Below are 23,589 nucleotides of genomic sequence, written 5' to 3'. Positions count from 1 at the left end.
ATCAGGCGGTGGGCGTGGCCTGGCCCCCGGCCCGCGGGACGGCGGCCGCGCCTGCGCGCTGCTGGTTCTGGCGGCCCCGCGTAGCGGAAGCGGCGGGGCCGCGCCAGTTCCGCCTCGGCGTCGTTGGCGCTGCACAAAATGGCGAAGATCGCCAAGACCCACGAAGGTAAAAATAGCCCGGAAAGCCCCGTGTCCGCGCCCGCCCGCGCCGCGCTTGGACATCGCCCGCTGCTTGTGTTTCTCCCCGGCTCCGGGCAGCGTCAGGCGCGACTCGTCGGGCGGGAGCCGGGCGGGCAGGGCATGTGTGTAATGGCGGCTGCGCTCGTCAGCACCGGGCCGGGCGGGGGGCGGGCATGAGGGGGAGCTCTCGCTGTGCTGCCGGAGCGGCGGCCGGGCCTGTGCGGGGGAGCTCGGTCGCTGAACTCGCCGCCGCCGGCCTCCTTCCGCCCATCGAGCCTCGGCCGGTGCGCTGTGAAAACCCCGCGGTGCTGGTGCGAGTTTCGCATGAGAAATGCCAACAGCGCGCGTTCATTCCCTGCCCGAGCCCTTTGGCCTCGGTAAGCAGGGCTGGAGGCGGCCGGAGAGCGGATGTTGCCCGCTGGAAGCCGGCGCGGCCCGAGCCGATACTGAGCCGCCGCGGTGCTTGCTGAGAAAAGTGCCCCGAAGGAGGGGAGAGATCGTGAGGTCTGGAGCGCTCGAGCTGCCATTTTACACAGACTTCCTGCCGGCCGGGTGTTGACGTAGGAAAGCGGCTCCCGGAGCGATTTGGCGGCTGAGGGCTTTCCCAGGCGCTGTGTTCTCGTCGAAGGTGCCGTGTGCGCTGCTGCTTCAGCTCTTCTCAGTGGGAATCAGAGCTCTCTTTGTGGGCATTGGCTGCGGCTTGCACCCGAGAATAATTTGCAGAATTACACTGCTTCTGTGTTTTTGCTTCGGGTTTTTTCTCTTGTGTTTCTGTGTACGATAGGTGTTCTGCTGTATTTTGTTTTCATTTATATGCATAATTCACTAATCGAAAACTGCCTCTGGATGGTGGTTGTGCACTGTGAGGTAGGCAGGGCGCCTAGGCATTCATTGTCTTTTAGGTTTTTTTTTCCCTAGGTTTTTTTTTTCTTTTTTTCCCTTTTTTTTCAGTTTTTTAACTGAAAAAAGCTTTTCATATGGAAAGCCATCATCTCCCGTGGAAGTGGGGTTAATGTAGTGTTTAACACTACAGACCTAATCTGAGTTTAGGGATGAAGAAAAGCTTAAACTGTTGTCCTTACTTTTTAAAAATTTAATTTGATTTTTTTTTTTTTTAGAATTCTAGAGTATTTTTGTATAATTACAGAAATTGTCTTGTCCTTTGTTTATGTAATGTGACATGCATAAGGGTTGTGTGAGATAGTACCCAAATGAGCATTACCCATCACAGTGCTCTGCCTCTCCTACTACCTAAAGAGATTCTTATCATAAAATAGTAGAATTGTTGAGGTTTGGTTGTTTCCAAGCTGAAATTGCTTATTTCTTGGAGCAAATGGTGATGCATTGACTTCAGTGAAAACATTGACAGGCTTCCAGTTGCATGTGTTTTGATTAGTGTTGTATCAGAACAGGTTTTAAGGGGGAGGGTAACTAAATAAAAAATAGATATAACAGGATATGATCACGTAAGGGTCTTTCCCAGCATGGAGGCATTAGCTGAGCAGCATGATTATTTTGCTTCCAAGTTCTAGCCTATCTTTTTTCAGTTCCTCACTAATCTTTCAAATTGAGTTGTTACTAAATAGTCTTAAAATATTTTTAATATATTTGTACTGTTTGTTAAATACTTCTTGATTGATGTGTTCAAGATATAGCTTGAAAGAAGCATCAAAACAGTTGGAGTTTGTGTCAGCTACATAGTTAAAGGGGGACTCTGTGTTTGAGGCTGAAAAGTGAAGTTTCAAGTGGCAGCTTATAAAGCCTCAATAAATGCATGAACTTTCAATGCTGTTGAAGGTAGTTTTTATTTTTTTTTCTTGCTGAGAAAAGAACAGAGATCTTCAAACATAATAAATTTAACATGTAAGAGTGCTAAAGTAGCTAAAAATAAGGCCATGCAAGGGCAAGCTAAATGTGCAAAAAAATGATAAGACATGAAAACATAGAACCTATTTACTCTGTAAAATACCTCTCCAGCACAGGGTCTTCTTTCTTTTTTTAACGTTTAGAGTAGAACTACATGTGTAGTAGCAGAGCACATACTTAGAGAAAGCCTCTCTGTGAGCTAGATGTTCAGTGACTTCGAATAAAGTGTTGATTTTAATAATATTCAGCATTTATGGTATGTTTCAAATAAGCTGCTTGTTGAAGTTGCTTCTGCTAAAATACCAAAATACATAAATAATAGAGTAAAATATAGAAAAGGAACAATCAGTAGAATATTATCCCCCTCCTCTTTTTTTCCCCCTATATCCCACTCCCTTTACTCTTTTTCTGTGAGTGAAGTTTCCATTATGTCCTGCTTGACTAAGCCATTAAACAAGTAGTTTGCTTTGCACAATGTGTCTTTAAGCTTTGTGATTACTCTTTCTTAATTTGCTTTTTATTAAAGAGCTTTGTTAAATGTGGTGTGAGCTTTTTCAAGGAAGTGCCAGTTAGCTCAAGGAAGCTTGAATGTCAGAATAGCATTTTCTACCTAAATATGTGATGCTTTTCAAGCACAGGCTACATGTGGCTACAGGCTCCTGGTTCAATGGCTTTTGTGGGGTGTTCTCTCTAGAGTGCTTCATTTAAACTGGCACCTGGAGGCTGTGTGGTATTAATAAAAAATTAGGGTGGCTATGAGTAAGGTTTGTTGAGCCTATGTAGACTTTGGGTTTTTTTGGTATAGATAACCCAGTGGGTTTTGCTGTAGGAAAATGAGAATGCTCCTTGCCCTGCTAACAGATGAAATCTGTGTAATTTAAAGGAGAAGGCCAGTAATGAATGACACCTCTACCCTCTTCATGAAATATAGCTGTTTTAAAAATAACGTTGGAGGATGAGGTGTTGTGGTGTTAAGTGTTGGTAAGAGCTGTCAATAGGAAAATATTTTTGTATTGACACTTCTGCTGCAGAAATCCCCCCACTGTTTTACTTAACTCTGTTGGTGATAGTAGAGGTGGGAGGCCAAGCACAAGCAAATCTCTGTGGCCCATCCTGCAGTGCAGGGGACTTGTTAGTGTGTTATGTGTTGGAGCTGTATGGTCAGGTTGATTCAGTGAACAGGTGGTGGTAAGGCATGATGATCCTGTAGGCAAGATCCATAGGCTTTTTTCATGTTGAAGTTGGTTACAGCTGTGGATGTTCAGTCAGGCCTTAGTGTGCCACTGAAGAAGGCAGGGTGTTTGTTGTTCCACTGACTGCTCTTTGGAAATAAGGGGAACGGTGGGGTTGTACCCTCACATCACCCACTCCATGCTGGTGATGGTGTTCTTGGTAGAGATGGAAGCTCCAGGTATTCCCTTCCACCCCAGTACTGCAACGCACCAGGCTGCAGAAGGAATCAGGAGCTTCATCTGCTCTCTAGGAGAAACAGAAATAACTAAAAAATATGTGGAGAAAGTAATTGAGTTTCGTTGACTCTATAGCCATGCCATAGGATGATTCCACAGAAATGGAATACCTTCAGAGGACACTGTAAGCGCCTCTGAAGGCAAGCAGAGGCCTCTGAGGGCAAGAGAAAGATCCCTAATTTGGAAGTAGCTTCTTTCTACTGTTTCTTCAGGAACTAATACATTGGAGAGCAATGTATTCCAGGTTCTGGACTCACAGGAATCCCCTGGGCTGTGCGGGATTTTACAGGATGTACCCAAAGGCCAGATTCAGGGGGTGCTCATGGCCGGCAGTATAAGGCTTTTGTGAGGTTTCAGCTTCTCATGAGCTTAAGGCATCACGAGTCTGTAACACAGAGCTGAGTGAAGTTATTCTGCTCTAGAAAGCTGAAGAAGTTCAATGGAAGCCCTGAAGTGGCTGGAGCAAGATTCTCCTTATAAGCCTTTAGGGTATATCTTCTGTGTGTGGGACTCTTAATGAGTTTAGAATCACATTTCTGCTGGGTTTCTTCACTAGACCAGTGCAGGAATTGCTGATTTGCTGCCAGGTTTACGGTGCTTCACATGAAGTCAGTGCTTCTTTCTGACTAAGTGAACACTTAAGTTCTGCTGTTCTCACTCATAGCTATAGGGCAAAGACTTGTCAGGTAAAACTCTGCTGAGCTCCCTCTCTAGAGAACATGCCTTTGTACACGAGGCATAATTTGGCTTACAGTGGCTTTGTGGTTGTTGGGTTTTTTTTTTTTTTTGTTTTTTTTTTTGGTTAGTGGCAGTCTGTGATAAGACAAGGACCCAGCTGTGACGTTAAGGCTTGAAGTTTGCAGTGTTGACATTTTAAACTTTTAAAGTAAGCAATTCTGATCCAATAATTTGCATTAGTAATAATCTTAGCTTTAAAAAAAATATTCTTATTTTTTGTCAGATTTCCTAACAGGTGTTGCATAACATTGTGCAGTGTCTTTTGCAAGGTGACTTGATGGTAAAAACATGTCAAATTTATTTATCCTGAAAAGAGAAGTGAGCTACAGTAGTAAATATTACTGAATACTCAGGATTCAAGATTATATGTGAACAAGATTTCCTGTAACTTTTTTGTAAATTGCCAAATTTCCTTTAAGTTAAGGTGGCAAGCAATATCACTTCAGGTGGGAGCGGGTGAATCCCAGAATTACTGATGTTGAAAGGTTCTTTTGTAGTCCAGTTGCAATGTACTCCAATTCTTCCTCACAACCATGATCCTTCATATTCCTGCAGCCATAAAATGCAACTCTTGGGGGTTTTCTTGGCCATTAAAGTAATTGTTTGATCTCATGAAATTTACATTGTATGGATAATTGTCTTTCCATATCTATTAACTCAAAATTCAGTGAAAAGAATAATAATTTTTATACAGCTGTGCATCAGTATACCTACAGTTACTTTTGTTGAAGATAGTTGGATTACTGCAATTTATTTTCATCTTGCATTGCAGCAGATGGGAGGAAGGCATGGTTTAATTTAGTTCCTTGTTTTTTGGATTAAGAAGTTAATGTTCTTTCTGAAAGTACCAAATTTCTAGGGTCAAAGATGACCACAAGAGTTGATTAGAGTCAGATACTGATGCAGTACAAGAATGACAAAGCTCCCATTTGTCCCGTTTGAAGAGTGTTTTGTTATCCAGAATAATAGTAGTCTTCAAAGATGGTGATTTGGGCAGGAATAATGATGAGTAAATAACATTTGAGCTGCCAAATGGAAAAGAGAGACCCTAAGTTTTTGGGTTTTTCTATTAACTTGTTACCAGTGGCATATTAGAGTTGGGTTTTTTATTTACTTAAAGATAGCATAGCTTTGCAATATGTTAGGAAACAAATACAGTATTATTTCATTAAATCTCAGTTTTGAGAACCTGTGCAGTAATTCTTTTGAACAGAGTTGTTCAAATTAGCAAAATTGGTGATAACATTGTGAAAGGCTTTTTTTAATGAGAGGATGACATTTGTTGTGAAAAGGTCTTGTTAGTGTAGTGTTGAGAAATACTGCTGTGGTGTAAATTAGCTTCTCTGCTACCTCTGTCAGAAGATGAGATATGGTAGCAGTGAATGAAATTGTTTGCTTTAAGCCATATAATTAAAGTCCTCTGTGCTGGATCATTGTAAAATATGAGGAAAAGCTTTTTATGTATACCAGCTTGTGAATTGTGATTTTGTAGTTTTGTGCATCATATATGTTTATTTCTTTAATGATAGTCTTCCAGGTTGGGCAAAAAGCTGTTTGCTATACATGACTACTACATTTTGTATGTATGTGTAACAAGACTTCTGTGTGTGTGTCTTTACCCTAGATATCGAAGCACAAATTCGAGAAATTCAAGGAAAAAAGCCTGCTCTTGATGAAGCACAAGGAGTAGGCCTTGATTCCACAGGATATTATGATCAAGAAATTTATGGTGGCAGTGACAGCAGATTTGCTGGATATGTCACTTCTATTGCAGCTACTGAATTGGAAGATGTAAGTGATTTTATTTATTTTGTTTGTTTAGGGCCTGCAATGTAACTATTTCAGAATTGATTTTGAGTAATTGATTTTAGTAGCAGTTGCTTGAAGTAGAACCAATTTTCATTAAAGCCATAGTGGACCAAGTATGTGTTATCTGGGAAGCACATTGTCATTAAATAATTTGGATTGGAAGAGGCCATAAAGATAATTTTGTTCCAACCATCTTGCCATGGGCAGGGACACTTTTCACTCAAACAGGTCGCTTAAAGCAACTTCCAGCCTGGCCCTGAGCACTTCCAGGGATGGGGCATCCACAGCTTCTTTGAGCAGCCTGTGCCAGGGCCTCACCACCCTCAAAGAAAACAATTATTTGCCTAATATCCAATCTAAACCTACTCTCCTTCAGTTAGACGCCGTATCCCCTTGTTCTATCACTACATCCTCACATTAAAAAGTCCCTCTCCAGCTTTCTTGTAGGCTCCCCTCAGGGGCTGTAAGGCTGCAGTTAGGTCACCCCAAAGCCTTCTCCAGACTGAACAAAAGCAATGCTCTCACCTTTGAAAGAGAGGTGTTCCATTTCTCCAATCTCTTGGTGACCTCCTCTGGAGTCACTCCACCAGGTCCCTGTCCCTCCTGTGCTGGCCCCCAGAGCTGGATGCAGTGTTCCAGGTGGGATCTCAGAGCAGAGGGGCAGAATCCCCTGCCTTGCCCTGCTGCCCATGGAGCTTTGGATGCAGCCCAGGTCCTGTTTGGCTTTCTGGGCTGGGAGTGCCCATTGCTGGGTCATGTCCAGCATCCCCTCCACCAGCTCCCCCCAAGTCCTTCTTATCAGGGCTGCAGTTCTAAGTCTGGCTTGTACGTAATGGATTTTGCTTTGAGAGCCTCATAGGCCCAAGGAGAAGGCAAAAAGTTGTGGCCTGGTACTTAATGTTAGCTTTGGCTGGAATAATTTGCTCTGTTACTGCTGCCAGGATTACAAATGACAGTAAAAAAATTAATAAAACTTCAGCCAGCAAACTGTAGGGACTGTTTTAAGATTCCTGGCTCAAATTTCAGAGCTGTTCTTAAGAATTGGCTTTTTCACTGTGTTGTGTTTTTCCTTATGTATCCTGCTTGTAAGATTATCTTATGTTAATTTCTAATGTTAAACATTGGACCATATTTTCAGTTGCAGGAACCATCAGATCTATAGGCCTTATCATAAGTACAGAGGCAACTACATCATACACTGAGAGAATTTTATTTCTAAGAATGAGGAAGATGTTTAGTTTAGTACTAGTTGATACATGAGGTGTTTTTTTAGTGATGTACGTGTATCATCTACAGACTAAGAATGCCTTATTAAAAATTTCTATTACTCTGGGGTTCACTGAAAATGCTTCATAGTTTTATAAGCAGTTTTTCTTTTGGGTGCTGTAAACAATTGAATAGAAACTGACTACTGATATGAAGAAATAGCAAAAGCAAGTGCTTGTTATTGCCATTGTGATTGAGTAAGTATAATTAAACAAACATGAATCTATCTCAGAATTTTTTGCTGTTTCTGAAGCCTTTTAATACAGTTATAAAGTCTTGTTCCATATATATATATATATATATATGACTTGTATGAAAAATAGTTTAAACTATCTCTGCACCAGTTCTCACACACCAGCTGGGGAACTAGCTAGGTTCTAATGGTAACTAGTTGGTTGTTACAGCGCTAACTAACGGTAGTGCCAATATGAAATACAGACTTTCTGTCTAATTAGTGTAGGTAGCATACTTGGTTAAATGTAGCATATTGAAGATTACTTGAGCATTCCTAGTGATATGAGCAGGTTTATCTGATTCACTAGTTTGGGAATAATAAGAAAAGCTATATGAGAAAGCTTGCTAAAATTTTGAATTAAGTATTCTACTTGTTCATTTTCATCTTTTCTATGACCACAGCATGTTTATTTGGTGTTAGTTTGAGTTAGTATAATACCAGCATGACAAATTAACCCTGTCTTCACTGACAGGATGATGATGACTACCCTTCCACAAGTCTGCTTGGCCAGAAGAAGCCAGGATACCATGCTCCAGTGGCATTGCTTAATGACATACCGCAATCTACTGAACAGGTACGTCTTAATTGAAGGCACAGTACAATACTCTTGTAGGTATTGAGGAAAAGAACTCTTAATAACAGGCTTTGTTTTCTGGAAATATAAGATGTATGTAAAGAGCTGTGGTTTTTGTATATAGCTGCAAGCTTGTTACTGCTTTAGTTTGGAATTCCACAGGTGATAAAGATTGGCACTTGTGCATGTAAAGCCAAATGAATATGGGAACTAAACTATCAAAATTTTAAAAATTGAAATCTGATAGTTCATTAAATTAAAATAACTGGGAAACTTAATATCCTTTATACTTCTCATTTTTTAAGGAAAATGTAATCACCTAAATTTTACATTCCTGGAGTATTTTTCTGTAAACTTTAAAAGCATAAGAAGTAGCATTAAGTCACCCTGCAAAAAGAAGGGGAAAGGTAGACAGCATGAAATGCTTTGGTAGCAAGTGAATAAACTCTTAAAATACCAAATTTTTATCAGAAATTATTTCATAAGAAGTTCTGTGTTTAAAAAACTGAAATTCTAGTTACAGAAATAAACTTTACATTAGTGTAGTGTTTTGACATTTCCTGCACAGTTGAGGCAAAAAATAATTTAAGTCTTTTTAATAATACTGAAAATGAATACAGTACCAGACACTTTTCATATTAGTCTTCATAAATCTGTGACTAACAGGCTTTCTTGGTTTTTAGTATGATCCTTTTGCAGAACACCGTCCTCAGAAGATTGCAGATCGGGAAGATGAGTACAAAAAGCACAGGCGGATGATGATAATTTCCCCTGAGCGTCTTGATCCTTTTGCAGATGGTAATTTATTTTGGCTTTTCTATACCATGTATGAAATTTTTGTCTTTAATTGTCTTTAGCCCTTTGATTTCTGTTGGCATGCTTATAAACTTAGTTTTGTTTTAAACATCCCCTTTTCATAGAGATTTGGTTGAAAATTTAGATGCCATATTCTTCATCTTTATAATACGAGTTTTCTTTCCAGGTAGAAGGACAAGAAACTTGTCAATGAGCCATTGCCATAGAAACACAAAGGGTTAAAGGTTTCTCTTTTCATTTCGTTTTGGGTTGTGCGTTGTACTTTGAACAACTTGTGTATTGAGTGCTCAGATTCATTCAGTACCTTGGTAGTTTTCATTCCAAGTTATAGATTTACAGGGTTACTGCTTTTGAAATGCTAGTAGAGCACCTAATTCTTACCATCCTATGTAAACTTTAGGTGGTATAGCTAAAAGAAGCAAAAGCATATATAAGACTTTGATACTATTAATAGTTCAAGTCTGTTCTGATAATTTTAGAATGCAAGTCAGGAGAAGGGGTGTTAGTGGGTCTGAAATTTTCTTCAGGTGAGTGAGTTTCACATGTGGCAATAAGGTGCCTGTTGGCTTAAAATTAGTAGCTATTTTGCAGGTTTTACAAATGAGAATTTCAGCCTGCATGAATTAATAGGGATATTAATTATTTTACTTGCTTAATTGTAATTGATATAAACATGTATTGTCAGAATTCACAGGCCCATACTAACTGTCCTTAATTTCTTTCCTACAGCAGTACTGCTATATGCCAGTCCTGTCTGCATTCTTAAGGGTGCAGTTCAACACATCCTGTGTAGATTATGGTGAAAAAGTATTCCAAAGGAAGGTCCTATCAAAGCTAGTGTCAGAAAGACACAGCCAATTGGGCAGTGATCATCAGTATAGAAATGTTTAAGAAGTTTATTTTTTTCCCTAAAGTATAATAGCTATACCACTTGTATAGCAAATCTGCACATTTTTCTTAAAGAAAAGTGTTTTTCTTGACAAGTCTCATTTCTATAAAGTTGGGCTTCTTTTAATGTATTTTAAAAATCAGTTAATGCAAAATACAGAGCATAAAACAACATATGGTGTACAAAACCCATTACCTGTGAGTATTGTTGTGGTGGTGTATGTACTGTATTGCATTCAGCTCCCAATCACAAGTGTCCCTTGAGAAGAGAAGAGGGGGAAAGTGTCATCAAACAGTATTTTGGGGTTTTTTTATTTTGTTTTATTTTTATTTTTAATGAAGCCCTGTTACAATATGACACTAGAAGGTCTGTGAGACATGTCCAGATTTGTCAAACTTATAAATGGGTCTTTATGATAAAACAATTTAAACATTACTTAGGTATGCAATAGTTATTTATAGTCAGATAACAAGTAGGATTTAACAGCTTACACAAGGTAATGTTTTGATTATAAATATCTTTCCAAAGTGTTACTAATGGTAAAGAGATAATTTTCTAGGCTTCTATTCTGCTGCTTGAAGTCAGAACTGCTGATGGAGACAAAGGCACGAAAGTGTACGTATTCCGGATTAGCAACCCAGGAACCCATCACTTCTGAAGACTCTTAACTGTGTTGTCATTTTATCATTTTTATCGGCTTTAAAATATTTGTTTGAAACTGCAGTAGTTATGTTTGTGTTCAAACAGGTTAAATTGATCAGCAAACTGAATAAATGTAAGATACATGTAATTTAAAAAAATTCAATCAAAAAGTAAAATTAAATGATCATGGAATAATATAATACTAGAGCAGGACAGTAGAAGTCCATAGTTTCTGCTTATCCTGTACTCATTGTGCTCCATTCCTGTTGCTGTTCTCTTCTGCAGGAGGGAAGACTCCAGACCCTAAAATGAATGCCAGAACGTACATGGATGTTATGCGTGAACAGCATTTAACAAAAGAAGAGGTGTGTGGAGGGGAGGGTTTTCCACTTGGGCTGAGTTTCATGTTACAGCCTTTGAAAGCATGTTACAAAAGTGGGAACGTAAATTCTCTTGACTTAAAAGCCTCTTTCCTTAGAAAATCACATTCTTCATATGCAGAAAGTCAGTAGAATTTGAAGTTGAAAGTTCTAAAAAACATCTGTTCTATGTAATACTTAAGCAATGCAGGGAAAAGTAGTCTCAATACATTTTAATCTGGATTTTTTTTTTATAGTACTTGGACTTGTTTCTTTTCTTTTAGAGAGAGAAAAAATCTAACAGTAACTGAGAATTAGTCAGTGTGAGAGATAGTTTTTTTTTTTGTGAGCTCTATGTATAGGAAAACCAGGGAGGTTTTAAAAATCTTTTGGTGAAGTACCTACAACAGATGTTGCAGTACGAAGATGGAGTATAAGATTGGCATTTGGTTTTAAATACTAAAAAAAAAGAAAATAGAAAAACCAAAAACATGCTTTAAAAATTATTTTAATGGTTAAAAAGATGTTGATAATATAAGCACATTACTTGTGTAATACCTAGAGTACCATCTTGCTGACTGGAGCAAGACCTTGCAGTTCCTGTGACTTCTAACATTGATTTTTCTTAAGTGAGGAATTAGTTAATAATTTTGGCAGTCTTACTGCTTATGGATCAACTGATAAGTGCAAAACAGTCTCTGTTAGTGTGCTGTTTTAGCAGTATCATCTCAGGATTTAAAGTAAGAATTGCAGGGCTTTTTTGTGTCATGGGATGTAGCTCCTGTGAGCATATTTTCTAAGTCATCCATCTCTAGTTTACTGAAATGGTACTTATTTGAAACAGGTGGGTAATGGTCTTAAGGCATATACCTTTTGGTGACAGAAACTGATAGCTGTAAAAATTCTCTGTGCATTTGCTGTAAGAATGGCTTTTATTGAAAAAATAATTTCAAAACAGCCCCTCAAACACAACTGCTCTGTCTCTATAGAAGAATTTGAAAAAAGAGTGGCCTTGAAATGAAAGCAGTAGCTAATTGCAGGTTATTTGAGCAAAACCTCAAAGCATAAAAAGATATTGGAAAAACTCTTTTAAAGGTATGATTTGAAGAGTTCTTATGTTTTTGTTTTTGTGCTCTTAAACAGAGGGAAATTAGGCAACAACTAGCTGAAAAAGCTAAAGCTGGAGAGCTTAAAGTCGTCAATGGAGCCGCTTCTCAGCCACCTTCAAAACGCAAACGGCGTTGGGATCAGACAGCTGATCAGACTCCTGGTGCTACACCTAAAAAATTGTCCAGTTGGGATCAAGCAGAGGTAATGACCCAGTGCTTATCAGCTGTCTACAGAATACATTATCAGTGCTAATCCTCTTGAGTGTCAGAAGTATCTTACTGTACTTAAGAACAACTAGCAGTGTTTTATTGTATAGGATGAGATACTGATACTACTGGTTTTGTCTTGTGTAGACTCCTGGACACACTCCATCTCTGCGGTGGGATGAAACTCCAGGCCGTGCAAAGGGTAGCGAAACTCCAGGTGCCACCCCAGGCTCAAAAATCTGGGATCCAACCCCCAGTCATACACCAGCAGGAGCTGCAACACCCGGCCGGGACACGCCTGGTCATGCAACACCAGGCCATGGAGGTGCCACTTCCAGTGCACGGAAAAATCGATGGGATGAAACCCCCAAAACAGAAAGAGGTATTTATGGCAAACTGGGAGGTGCATAAGAAGTTTTGAATGGTTAATAGTACTGTTTTTTTTCACCTTAAGTAAACAGTGAGTTCAGAATCCAGGCAAAAAGTAATTATATTCTGACATCTAGTGGTTGATGTGGGGAGTTATTCTTGTCTGAGTTCTCAGCATCGATTCTGTCTGTACCTAAGTGGCATCCATGAAAGTATCTCGGCTCAAATATGGAACCACAGTTTTGTCATATCTAATGACTGCTGCAGGTTGGGTTTTTAATGTATAAAGGACACAGTAAAGAAGCACAAGTTAAATTACTTTTCATAATATGTCTGTGTGTGTTGTTTTTTAATTGTTAAGGGTTTTTTTAAGAGGTTATTAAAACAAGTTAGAGAAGCATCTCACCTGCCTAATTTGAATTTGACTTGTGTCAGAGAGCAGTGAAACACTTGTTACCTAATGCTTTTATCAAGGGAGTACATTAAGTGCTTTGTTCAATTCCTAGAATAGCTGAGTAGTTATTTTTTAAGAATCTTATCTTTTTATACTAAGGTTCAGCAAGAAAATGACACTTTTTTTTTTAGTATAATGCCTGGGTTTTTTCAATATTCAGCAAAGTAGTCTTTTTGCCTACTGTTAATTTGATACTGAAAACGGATTTGAATATTGATAGTATAGTTGGAGTATATACTGTTCAGGTTTCTGAGAAAATTTGGTTTGTTTTTCCTTAGATACTCCGGGCCATGGCAGTGGCTGGGCTGAGACACCTCGTACAGATAGAGGTGGTGACTCCATTGGTGAGACACCAACCCCAGGAGCAAGCAAAAGGAAGTCACGCTGGGATGAAACACCTGCGAGCCAGATGGGTGGCAGCACTCCTGTTCTGACACCTGGCAAAACACCCATTGGTACACCAGCTATGAACATGGCAACCCCTACACCAGGTAAGCTCAGTCCCCTGTCTAAGGCTTCACTTTGTGTTGTGGGAATGAAGCATTTCCTTTTGTATTGTCTTTTGAAACAGACTTCTGCCCAGCATGCTCTCCTGCCTGTATGAAAGCAGTCAGTGTATGCTCAGTTTGCTATTTTTGTGGCAGTGTCCACAGCAACTCATTTCTGGAGAGGAATTGAGACTAAGGTTACATGTCTGTTGCTGTTCAGTTTAGTGAAAAAATTGATACAAGGCTCTGTAAAAGTTTGCTATCTTACTTGGCTACAGAGTACAGGTGCTATGGAAACTTTGACTCAAGAGAGCATTAAAAGTTAAGTAAACAAATCATCTGCTTCTGCATACAAAATGATTTTTTTTAAAATATTTTTTTAAAATTTGGATATAGGTCACATCATGAGCATGACTCCTGAACAGCTGCAGGCTTGGCGCTGGGAGAGGGAAATTGATGAGAGAAACAGACCACTTTCTGATGAGGAATTGGATGCTATGTTTCCTGAAGGATATAAGGTAATTCATCTGGATTAAAATACAGCAGACCATGATGAAGTTTTTTTCCTACCAGGGATTACTGGGTTTTTTCCCCCAAAAGTAGAATGTTTCACATTAATTATTGATTATTGATTGTACACGCTTGTTTGACTTGATTACTGATTTGTTGTAAATCCCTTAGAAAGGGGGGGTCTAAAGGTGATCTCACAGGCAAATCACTACTGTGCTTCTCAGTGCTGGAAATGCCTGTCAAGGCCAGAAATGTACTCTGTGTGGACTGATAGAAATTGTAAGTCCAGATGTAGACAAACATGGAAGAGGGTTACAAATACTGAGACAGCAAGTATACTATGTTGATTCAGTTATTGAAGTGCTTCTTTAATCCTTGGAGACTTCACAGTTTATTATCCCAGCTCTCTGCAGTGGGAGTGAGCTTTCTTCTGAAATGTTGTCAGTACAGGATAAATGCAAATACCAGCTCTCGGGGTGAGTTTGTTTTGCTGGGAACATGGGGTCTGTTGTATGTAGTAACAAACAAAACCCCAAACAAGTAAAGTGAAAGCTACAACTTCAAGCAATGTTTTGTATTTGATGGGTTCTTCATTTTATATCTGTTGCAATTAAAATGAATTTTGTTTCCCCTTCTTCAGGTTCTCCCACCCCCGGCTGGTTACGTGCCCATCCGTACTCCTGCTCGGAAGCTCACAGCAACTCCGACACCCCTGGGGGGTATGACAGGGTTCCACATGCAGACAGAGGACCGCACTATGAAGAGTGTTAATGACCAGCCATCTGGCAACCTGCCATTCCTGAAACCAGATGATATCCAGTACTTCGACAAGCTGCTGGTAAAGGAGATTGCACTCATGCTGATTTAACTTCCCTGGTTTCTTTTGATTATGTAGCAATGCCCATTTATTTGTCTGGAATTGCTTATAGGTTGATGTTGATGAATCGACTCTGAGTCCTGAGGAACAGAAGGAGAGAAAAATAATGAAATTACTTCTGAAAATAAAGAATGGCACACCTCCCATGCGAAAGGTAAGGTGAATTGTCAGATATGTTTATGTAATCTCATTTTTCAAGAATTGGTGTTTGTTCTCAGGTTTAGCTTTAGTTGTCCATGCGATTCTCTTGAAGATACTCTCCTAATCTTTGCTATCTATTGTGGTTTAAACCCAAGTGGTAACTAAGCTCCACACAGCTGCTTGCTTCTCCCTCTGCTTCCCTTAGTAGGGTGAAGGAGAGAATCAGAAGAGTAAAAGTGAGAAGACTTGTGTACTGAGATAAGAATTAATTAATAATAATAGTAAAGGAAAATAACATCAAAAAATCCCAAAACAAAACGAAAAAAAAAAAAACACACAAAAAAAACAAAAGAAGAGAAATAAACTCCAAGAAAACAAGTGATGCAGATGGAAAACAGTTGTTCATCACCAACCAAGTGATGCCTAGGCAGACCCCTAGCAGTGATTCTTGGCTGGCTTTCCACCTGGCTTCTGTCTTGTATGCTGAGCCTGATGCCATATGATGTAGAGCATCCCTTTGGGCAGTTTGGGCCACCTGTCCTGGCTGAGTCCCCTCCCAATTTCTTGTGCCAATCAGCCTTCTCAGTGGTAGGGTGGGGTCACAAGGAGAAAAGGCCCTGACTCTATGTAAGCCCTGCTTGGCAGTAACTAAACATCCCAGTTGTTATCAGCACTGTTTCCAGCACAGATCCAGAACACAGCCCCATACTAGGGGCTGTAGAGAAAATTAACTCGGTTCCAGCCATAACAGCATGCACTGTTTAGTGTTTTTGTTCTTCCTCTTCTATATCTGTATGGCTTTTTGTTATTCAGTATAATTTAATACTGCTGCTCTTTTGACAGTAGTGTCAGTCACTAAATGGTGTAGGCCTTTTGTAATTCTTGGGTTTTTTACAATTATGAGAAACTAGATTTATAGTGTGTTTTGCTTAACACAGCTTTGTAACTTTCTGGATTTTGCTTCTTACATCTAAATTAGCTCCTAAGTGTAGCTCTTCTTTAAGTTTTGGCCTTAAGCATTAGGTGGCATAATAGCAGTCATTTCTGCAAATGCTCTAAACTGACCAAGCACCAAGCTGTCTGGATGCAAACAAGGGCTGTGAAGCTATTTCCATAGGGAGCCAGTATTAGCTCAGAAGTATGCTTCTCTTGAAAACTGAACACCTGGGCAAACAACACAGTGTTTGTCATCACACATTTGTGTTTTAACAGATCAGCATAAAATTGCTTGAAATAGTTTTGTGGTGGTTGGGGCAAGTATTTGGAAGCCTGTGGATGCAGTCAGTTACATTTTAACTTGGCTAATACCTGTTTTATGATTGTTCAGTGTTGTTTCCTTAGTTTAACTGGCAGGTTTTCTGGTTTTGTTCAGGCTGCGTTGCGGCAAATTACTGACAAAGCTCGGGAATTTGGAGCAGGGCCACTGTTCAATCAGATTCTGCCTCTGCTGATGTCACCAACACTTGAAGATCAGGAGCGTCACTTGCTTGTCAAAGTCATCGACAGAATTCTTTACAAATTGGATGACTTGGTCCGACCATATGTACACAAGGTGTGTTGCAGTTTGCTGCTTCACCTCTGGTTTGCATTTTGCCATTTGATTTTGCTGTTTCACCTCTGATTTGTATTTTCTGCATTTTATGTGCATATGAGAAGAGAATGATACCACTTTTTTTAAACATATTTCACTTTCATGTTTCTTAAACCAAACATTAAAGTTTTTATCGTGTAGTTGGAGTGTAGGCTGTACAGTATTGAGGCATGATGTAAATATGATATATGCAAATTTGGAGGTGGGAAGGACCTTATCTGATCTAGGTAGTATCTCCAGACTACATCCTTAAGAGCTATGAAAACAATGTGATAGATTTTGTTTTTTCTGATTATTGTAAAGCTTTAAGTTTTAATTAATGGAATCATCTCTGTTTCATGGACTCTTAATAAGGCTAGAAATACTATGGAAAGTATTAATAAAAGGAAATATTAATTTGTTTATCTCTTTCAGATCCTTGTCGTCATTGAACCACTGCTGATTGATGAAGATTACTATGCTAGAGTGGAAGGCAGAGAAATTATTTCAAACTTGGCTAAGGTAAAACTCCATCCTTTATTAAAGCGCTGAGTTAGCTTACGTATACCTGCATGTTCATAGGCATGGCAGGACAATTACCTGTGCTGTTCATAAATCCAACTGGTATGTTTTGTGTTTTGTCCCTCAGGCTGCAGGTTTGGCAACAATGATCTCCACAATGCGACCTGATATTGATAACATGGATGAATATGTCAGAAATACTACAGCTCGAGCCTTTGCCGTTGTTGCGTCTGCTCTGGGCATTCCTTCTCTGTTACCCTTCCTGAAAGCTGTCTGTAAAAGCAAAAAATCCTGGCAGGCCAGGCACACTGGCATCAAGATTGTACAGCAGATTGCTATTCTTATGGGTTGTGCTATCCTGCCACATCTCAGGAGCTTGGTTGAAATTATTGAGCATGGTAAGTTCTGCTTTCCCATAAAAAGTTTTTTTTGCCCACTTTGTATCTGGAAATATTTATACCTCAATAAGTCACAGTGACAGTAAGGTCCTGGTTTTGTTGTTGCTATGACACTGAGGAACGTTTCAGCTGACTCTGAAAGATGAAGGAAGACTGATAGTGGTTCGGTATTGGTAAAAATAAGTTAATCCCTTTTACACTGCTGCTCTATTTTTGCTAATTTGAACTTAAGACATGAGTACAAGAAGTGGTACTAAACCCTGATCTCTTGCAGGGCTGGTGGATGAGCAGCAGAAAGTTCGCACCATCAGTGCTTTGGCTATTGCTGCTTTGGCTGAGGCAGCCACTCCCTATGGTATTGAGTCATTTGATTCTGTCCTGAAGCCCTTGTGGAAGGGTATACGTCAGCACAGAGGAAAGGTAAATCTGAGATACTTTCTTTAGTTTGAACTGAAATGGATGTGTACCTGCTGTAACTTATTAGAGACATATTTTGCATTTAAATAGGGTTTGGCTGCGTTTCTGAAGGCGATTGGTTACCTGATTCCACTCATGGATGCCGAGTATGCAAACTACTACACCAGAGAAGTCATGCTGATTCTTATCAGAGAGTTCCAGTCTCCTGATGAAGAGATGAAAAAAATTGTGTTGAAGGTATGTCAGAATGATAGTTTAGCAGTGATACTGAATATGAATGCAAAAAAAAAAATCCAAACAAATGCAAAAAAACCCCGCACCCTACACCAGGTTAAAATTATTGGATTTTTATTTCCTGTCAGGTCGTAAAGCAGTGTTGTGGTACAGATGGTGTTGAAGCAAACTACATTAAAACAGAAATCTTGCCACCCTTCTTCAAACATTTCTGGCAGCACAGAATGGCACTGGACAGAAGAAATTACAGACAGGTATTTTTGGTGTTTTTTTAGCTGAGAAATTCTTTACAGTAGAAGAAAATTAGAATGGTCATTTTTAGGAGGTTATCACAAAATTTTACATCTTGCAAATGTCTTCATTACTTGCAGGGTGGGGTGGTTCACCCCATTTATGTTCTTAAAAACACTGGCTGATTTCTAAAGGTAAAACTAGTTTTTTATAGTGGGCTTATGATGTTTCTTCAGATGAGGGAAATTAGTTTCAAGATGTAGAAAGCAGATTTTTAACTACTTTTAAGCATAATTTCAATGCTTGCTTATTTAACATTTCTGTGTTTTAGTTGGTTGATACAACTGTGGAGCTGGCAAATAAAGTTGGAGCAGCAGAAATTATTTCTAGAATTGTGGATGATCTGAAAGATGAGGCTGAGCAGTACAGAAAGATGGTCATGGAAACAATTGAGAAGATAATGGGAAATCTGGGGGCAGCAGACATTGATCACAAACTGGAAGAGCAGCTCATTGATGGTATTTTGTACGCCTTCCAGGAACAGACAACAGAGGTACGGCCAAGTGTTGGAGTATTTGGTTCACTGTAATTGTAAACCATCTCACTGTTAGTTATACAGAAATGTGTGCTTCTAAGTTAGATTTTTAGAATCCCTTTTTAGATGTCAGTGCTCTAATCAATGAAATCCAGAAGCAATCTCTGAATCTCTGAAATGTTAGCATTTTAAAAGCAATTTTAGATTATGGCAAGTTTAGGTAAAATGCAGTGTTGCTATTTGTCTGATTTTCCTTTATTGTTTTTTCCCTCAGGATTCTGTGATGCTGAATGGTTTTGGTACCGTGGTTAATGCTCTAGGCAAAAGAGTGAAACCCTATTTGCCACAGATCTGTGGTACAGTTTTGTGGCGTTTGAACAACAAATCAGCCAAAGTCAGGCAGCAGGCTGCTGACCTGATCTCTCGTACTGCCGTTGTCATGAAGACTTGTCAAGAGGTATGGACTTCTCTTCCAGATTGGCTCTAGCAGGTCGTAGTAATGAGAGGAGAGGGGAAAATTATCTTCTAACTCTTTTTGCTTGGTTGTAGGAAAAACTGATGGGACACTTGGGTGTTGTTTTGTATGAGTACCTAGGTGAAGAATATCCTGAAGTACTGGGCAGCATACTTGGAGCGCTTAAGGCTATTGTGAATGTTATAGGTATGTATTTGTATTGATTACTTGGCTGTTCAAGAGCAAAATTCAAAAAACACTATAAAACTAAACGTGCCTCTTTGAATTCAATAGGTATGCACAAGATGACACCACCAATCAAAGACCTGCTGCCACGGTTGACACCTATTTTGAAGAACAGACATGAGAAAGTGCAGGAAAATTGTATTGATCTTGTTGGGCGTATTGCAGACAGGTAAGCTGAGTAATGTTAAAACATCTAACCTTCTTTGTGGGCAATTATTGTAGCAAAAGCTCAAATTTGACATCTGGATATTTATTGTCATATCTCTTGATATTCCTCAAGTTGTGCCTAAAACTTGAAATATTTAACAGGCACACTATTGAATTACCTAATCAAGGAAATGCTTAAGCTTAGCTCTGTGGATAGCAAATGAATAGGTGCTACAGTTTGTAGCTTTATTTAAAAACCTCTCTCATCACTGAAGATGTAACTCACTTTATTCTCTTTCAGAGGTGCAGAGTATGTTTCTGCAAGAGAATGGATGAGGATCTGCTTTGAACTGCTTGAGTTATTAAAAGCTCACAAGAAAGCTATCAGAAGAGCCACAGTGAACACTTTTGGTTATATTGCAAAAGCTATTGGGTAAGTCGGTTTAATGCTTATCCACTTCTGCACACAGTTACCAAATATAGTGATGATTGTTACTTTTCTGGTGGGAAATACTCTAAATTCTCTACATTTTATGTGTGCAGACATGGTTTTACTCATTTTGAAAAATACAATCAGGTATTCTTAATTAACATAGTTCAGTTCATGTTCAGTTAGTTGTACTTCAGAACAAAATTTGTGGACTAATAAGGTTAGAGTCTTATTTGGGAGTAAGAGCTGTTGTCTCATGAATGTTTGATACTGTGATGTGCATTCAGACCCTCTTTGTATTATTTCATAAACTCTCCTTTAAATAATTTATCTTCTCTCACTTTTTTTTTCCCTCCGCCCCACCAAATCACTAGTTTTATTGATTCTTAAAGGTTTGTTTCCACTAAGGTTATACTACAGCTCAGCACATTGTAGAATGAGGCACAGTTGCCACCTTCATGTGTGTTCTGTAAGAGACTGATGACTGACTGAATGCAGACAGAGCAAGCAGCCAGGAGTGCTGTAACTGTTCTCCATGCAGGACATAACCTGTCTCTGTCAATACTTGGTTTTATATGGGTCTGTAATTTCCTCTGGGATCAGAGTAATAGTGGGGAGGCTCTGCTACCCTCCAGAGTTCACAAGACGAAGAACAGAAGGCAGGAAAAATCTGAGTCTAGATAAAGTAAAAAATGTTGACTATGAAAATAAATCCTTTAGCTGTTCTAGAGTTTAGTGTTTCATGTTTAGTGTTTAGTTCGTTTCCTAGTTCTCTAAACTTTTTATGAGGGCTAAACCATATTTCTCTGCCACTTTTTTGAAGCTTAACTAATTTTATCCAAATCTTGACTGAATCTATTGGCATGGATGTCCATGTTGTCTCTTCCAGACCTCACGATGTATTGGCCACACTGCTAAACAACTTGAAAGTACAGGAAAGGCAGAACAGAGTATGTACTACAGTAGCAATTGCTATTGTGGCTGAAACATGCTCACCTTTCACAGTGCTGCCTGCACTCATGAATGAATACAGAGTTCCAGAACTGAATGTCCAGAATGGTGTGTTAAAATCTCTTTCTTTCCTGTTTGAATACATTGGAGAGATGGGAAAAGATTACATTTATGCTGTTACACCATTGCTTGAAGATGCTTTAATGGACAGGTGAGTGCACTTCTGTACTACAATTACCCATAGTCATATTTTTAAGTATATAGCTGATAGTTAATGATAGCAAATACGCATATTGTCCTTGTTTGCTAAAGGCATATATTGCTATAGCATAATTTGGAAGCCATTATTTGCAAACAATTCAGATTTATATGCTCCAATTTTACTAATAATTCTGAAGATTAAAATTATAAAAGCATTTTCAGTGAGTCAAGACTTCTTCCATTAAAACGGTTTTTCATAATTTCTGTTGTTGGTACTTCTGTGGAATTGGAGTGCAATAATTGGTCAGAAAACTCCCATCTTTTTTCACTTTACTGATTTTTGATACTCTGCTTCTTGCTGTCAGTAAGTATGGCTTGAAAGTGTTATTAGTGCTTTCAAGAAAAGTGAAAAGAAACAGTATGCTTGTCCAATCATGCTGCTTCTAAGTCTAATTTATTAATACCCATTGTTCTCTTTGCAGGGATCTGGTACACAGGCAAACAGCCAGTGCTGTGGTGCAGCACATGTCCCTTGGTGTTTATGGGTTCGGCTGTGAAGATTCTCTTAATCACTTGTTAAATTATGTGTGGCCCAATGTGTTTGAAACCTCTCCTCACGTCATCCAGGCAGTTATGGGGGCTCTGGAGGGCCTCAGAGTCGCTATTGGGCCCTGCAGGATGTTACAGTACTGTTTACAGGTATGGCCTTGTGTGCTGGGGTAGCAGAGAGCAGTTGTCAGGCAGGACTTCTTGCCAGGAGACAAAAAAGTCAACTGAAGATGAATTCCAACAAAGGAAAAACTGGCTTTTTGTCTCGAAATATTATTTAAACAGGATATTCTGTGCCAAGGACTTGAATAGTGGAAATAGGCAGTAAACAGAGGGTTTGGTATAAGGAGATAGCTGATTACATCACAGAACTTGTGTAGAAAGAGCAGGTAACTTAGAATATCAGTTGACTAAAATACCCTGGCACTTTAATTTCTAAACTGGAAGGATCTCACAAATTTTGAGGACGTGAACTAAGGCTGGGGAATAAATTGGCTCTGGGAGGGCTTATGACAAGTAATCAGTGAGATAAATAAATGAGATGATAGGATTAATAGTCATGATTTGTCATTAGCCAAGAAAAAGACAGTGCAGCACTATAAAACTGTTTTGATTAGACTTGATACTGCTAGATCAACACTGGGCAGTTCAGCTTCTGTAAATGTGCATGGGGTGGTAAAATCTGAAGGCTCCTGTTCCATGTAATTGCATGTGACAGTGGCTGTGTTGGCTGTGGAATTAAAACTCACCTAACAGCTGGGGAGCAAGGATTGAAGTTATACAGGTCAGTGTAGAGAAGGTGTGACAGCATTTTAGTAATTGCAGATAGGAAATTTCACACTTTTGCAGTGTGAGGACCTCAGCATGAAGATACTGACATCAGTAGGAAGGTGAAAATCTCTTGCAGTGTATATTCCTGCAAGTACTGTTTGTATGTTGTTATTACATAGAACTGTTTTTTTCCTCAAGCTTGTATGTTCTGTCCATTTATTAAATGCTTATTTTGGAACGCTTGATTAAATTTAATAAAAGAAAATTGGAACTGCAAGCTTTTATTAAATTTTGTTCTGTTCTGTTTTCTAGGGTTTGTTTCACCCTGCCAGAAAAGTCAGAGATGTTTATTGGAAGATCTACAATTCAATCTACATCGGATCACAGGATGCTCTGATAGCACATTATCCAAGAATCTATAATGATGAAAAGAACACCTATATTCGTTATGAACTTGATTACATCTTATAATCTTCTTATTCAGTTGTTTGTGTTTAATGCACAGCTGTTGTTCAGTTAAATGCTTCGGATTTCATGATGTAAAATTTTAAAATTTTGGAGATCGGTGTAGAGCTGGTCAGAAGCAGAGTTAGGTATCCAGTAGCATGATTTTTTAAATATGTCCTTGTTTTTTGATGTTAAACAGTTAAAGCCAGTAGTGACCAACAAAACAGTGATTACAAAGTACTGGAGGGATTTCGTTTTGGATCCATCTTTATGAAGATTTAGATTTCATTCCTTGTGTTTAAAGGGGAAGTTTATTTGAGAAATAAACATTTGTGTATAAAAACTAATTTGTGTGTGGTTTTTGGACAGAGGGGCTTGTAAAATAAGTCCCTTTGGATTAAGTATTTGTTTATGTAATGAATAGGTGGTATAAAACATTTTAACCCTTTTTGTCATCCACTAGCTTTTGAATAAATAAGAAAAATGTA

The 23,589-nt window shown here is 39.0% G+C and overlaps 1 protein-coding gene across 3 annotated transcripts; it reads left to right on the top strand.

The window, feature by feature from the left end:
* Positions 1-85: 85 nt before the first annotated feature.
* On the top strand, positions 86-23,589 carry SF3B1 (splicing factor 3b subunit 1). Of its 3 annotated transcripts, XM_053947041.1 has the most exons (25): positions 86-166; positions 5,878-6,044; positions 8,036-8,137; positions 8,821-8,935; positions 10,770-10,849; positions 11,987-12,154; positions 12,307-12,541; positions 13,261-13,473; positions 13,867-13,988; positions 14,621-14,818; positions 14,910-15,011; positions 16,371-16,550; positions 17,004-17,090; positions 17,218-17,488; positions 17,763-17,908; positions 17,996-18,142; positions 18,268-18,393; positions 18,702-18,923; positions 19,180-19,362; positions 19,455-19,566; positions 19,654-19,774; positions 20,054-20,185; positions 21,072-21,344; positions 21,817-22,033; positions 22,967-23,589. In XM_053947041.1, the coding sequence occupies exons 1-25, from the start codon at positions 139-141 to the stop codon at positions 23,123-23,125; spliced, it is 3,906 nt and encodes a 1,301-aa protein (XP_053803016.1). In that variant the 5' UTR covers positions 86-138; the 3' UTR covers positions 23,126-23,589. The 3 variants fall into 3 exon arrangements, with proteins under 3 accessions (XP_053803016.1, XP_053803018.1, XP_053803017.1); XM_053947042.1 differs by lacking the exons at positions 86-166; positions 5,878-6,044; positions 8,036-8,137; positions 8,821-8,935 and adding an exon at positions 9,182-10,457; XM_053947043.1 differs by lacking the exons at positions 11,987-12,154; positions 12,307-12,541; positions 13,261-13,473; ... (15 more) ...; positions 21,817-22,033; positions 22,967-23,589 and adding an exon at positions 10,402-10,457.

Source organism: Vidua chalybeata, chromosome 7 (genome assembly GCF_026979565.1).
Source record: "Vidua chalybeata isolate OUT-0048 chromosome 7, bVidCha1 merged haplotype, whole genome shotgun sequence".
In the NCBI taxonomy this organism is placed as follows: Eukaryota; Metazoa; Chordata; class Aves; order Passeriformes; family Viduidae; genus Vidua; species Vidua chalybeata.
The sequence above is the reverse complement of the archived record's forward strand: the minus strand, read 5'-3'. Positions and strand labels throughout refer to the sequence as shown.

Bases quoted from the DNA above. Each gene is read 5' to 3' on its own strand.
- SF3B1 (XM_053947041.1), top strand. From the start codon at position 139: ATGGCGAAGATCGCCAAGACCCACGAAG. The intron at 17,909-17,995 runs GTAAATCTGAGA...GCATTTAAATAG, and splicing joins TACGTCAGCACAGAGGAAAG to GGTTTGGCTGCGTTTCTGAA. The intron at 19,363-19,454 runs GTATGGACTTCT...GCTTGGTTGTAG, and splicing joins TCATGAAGACTTGTCAAGAG to GAAAAACTGATGGGACACTT.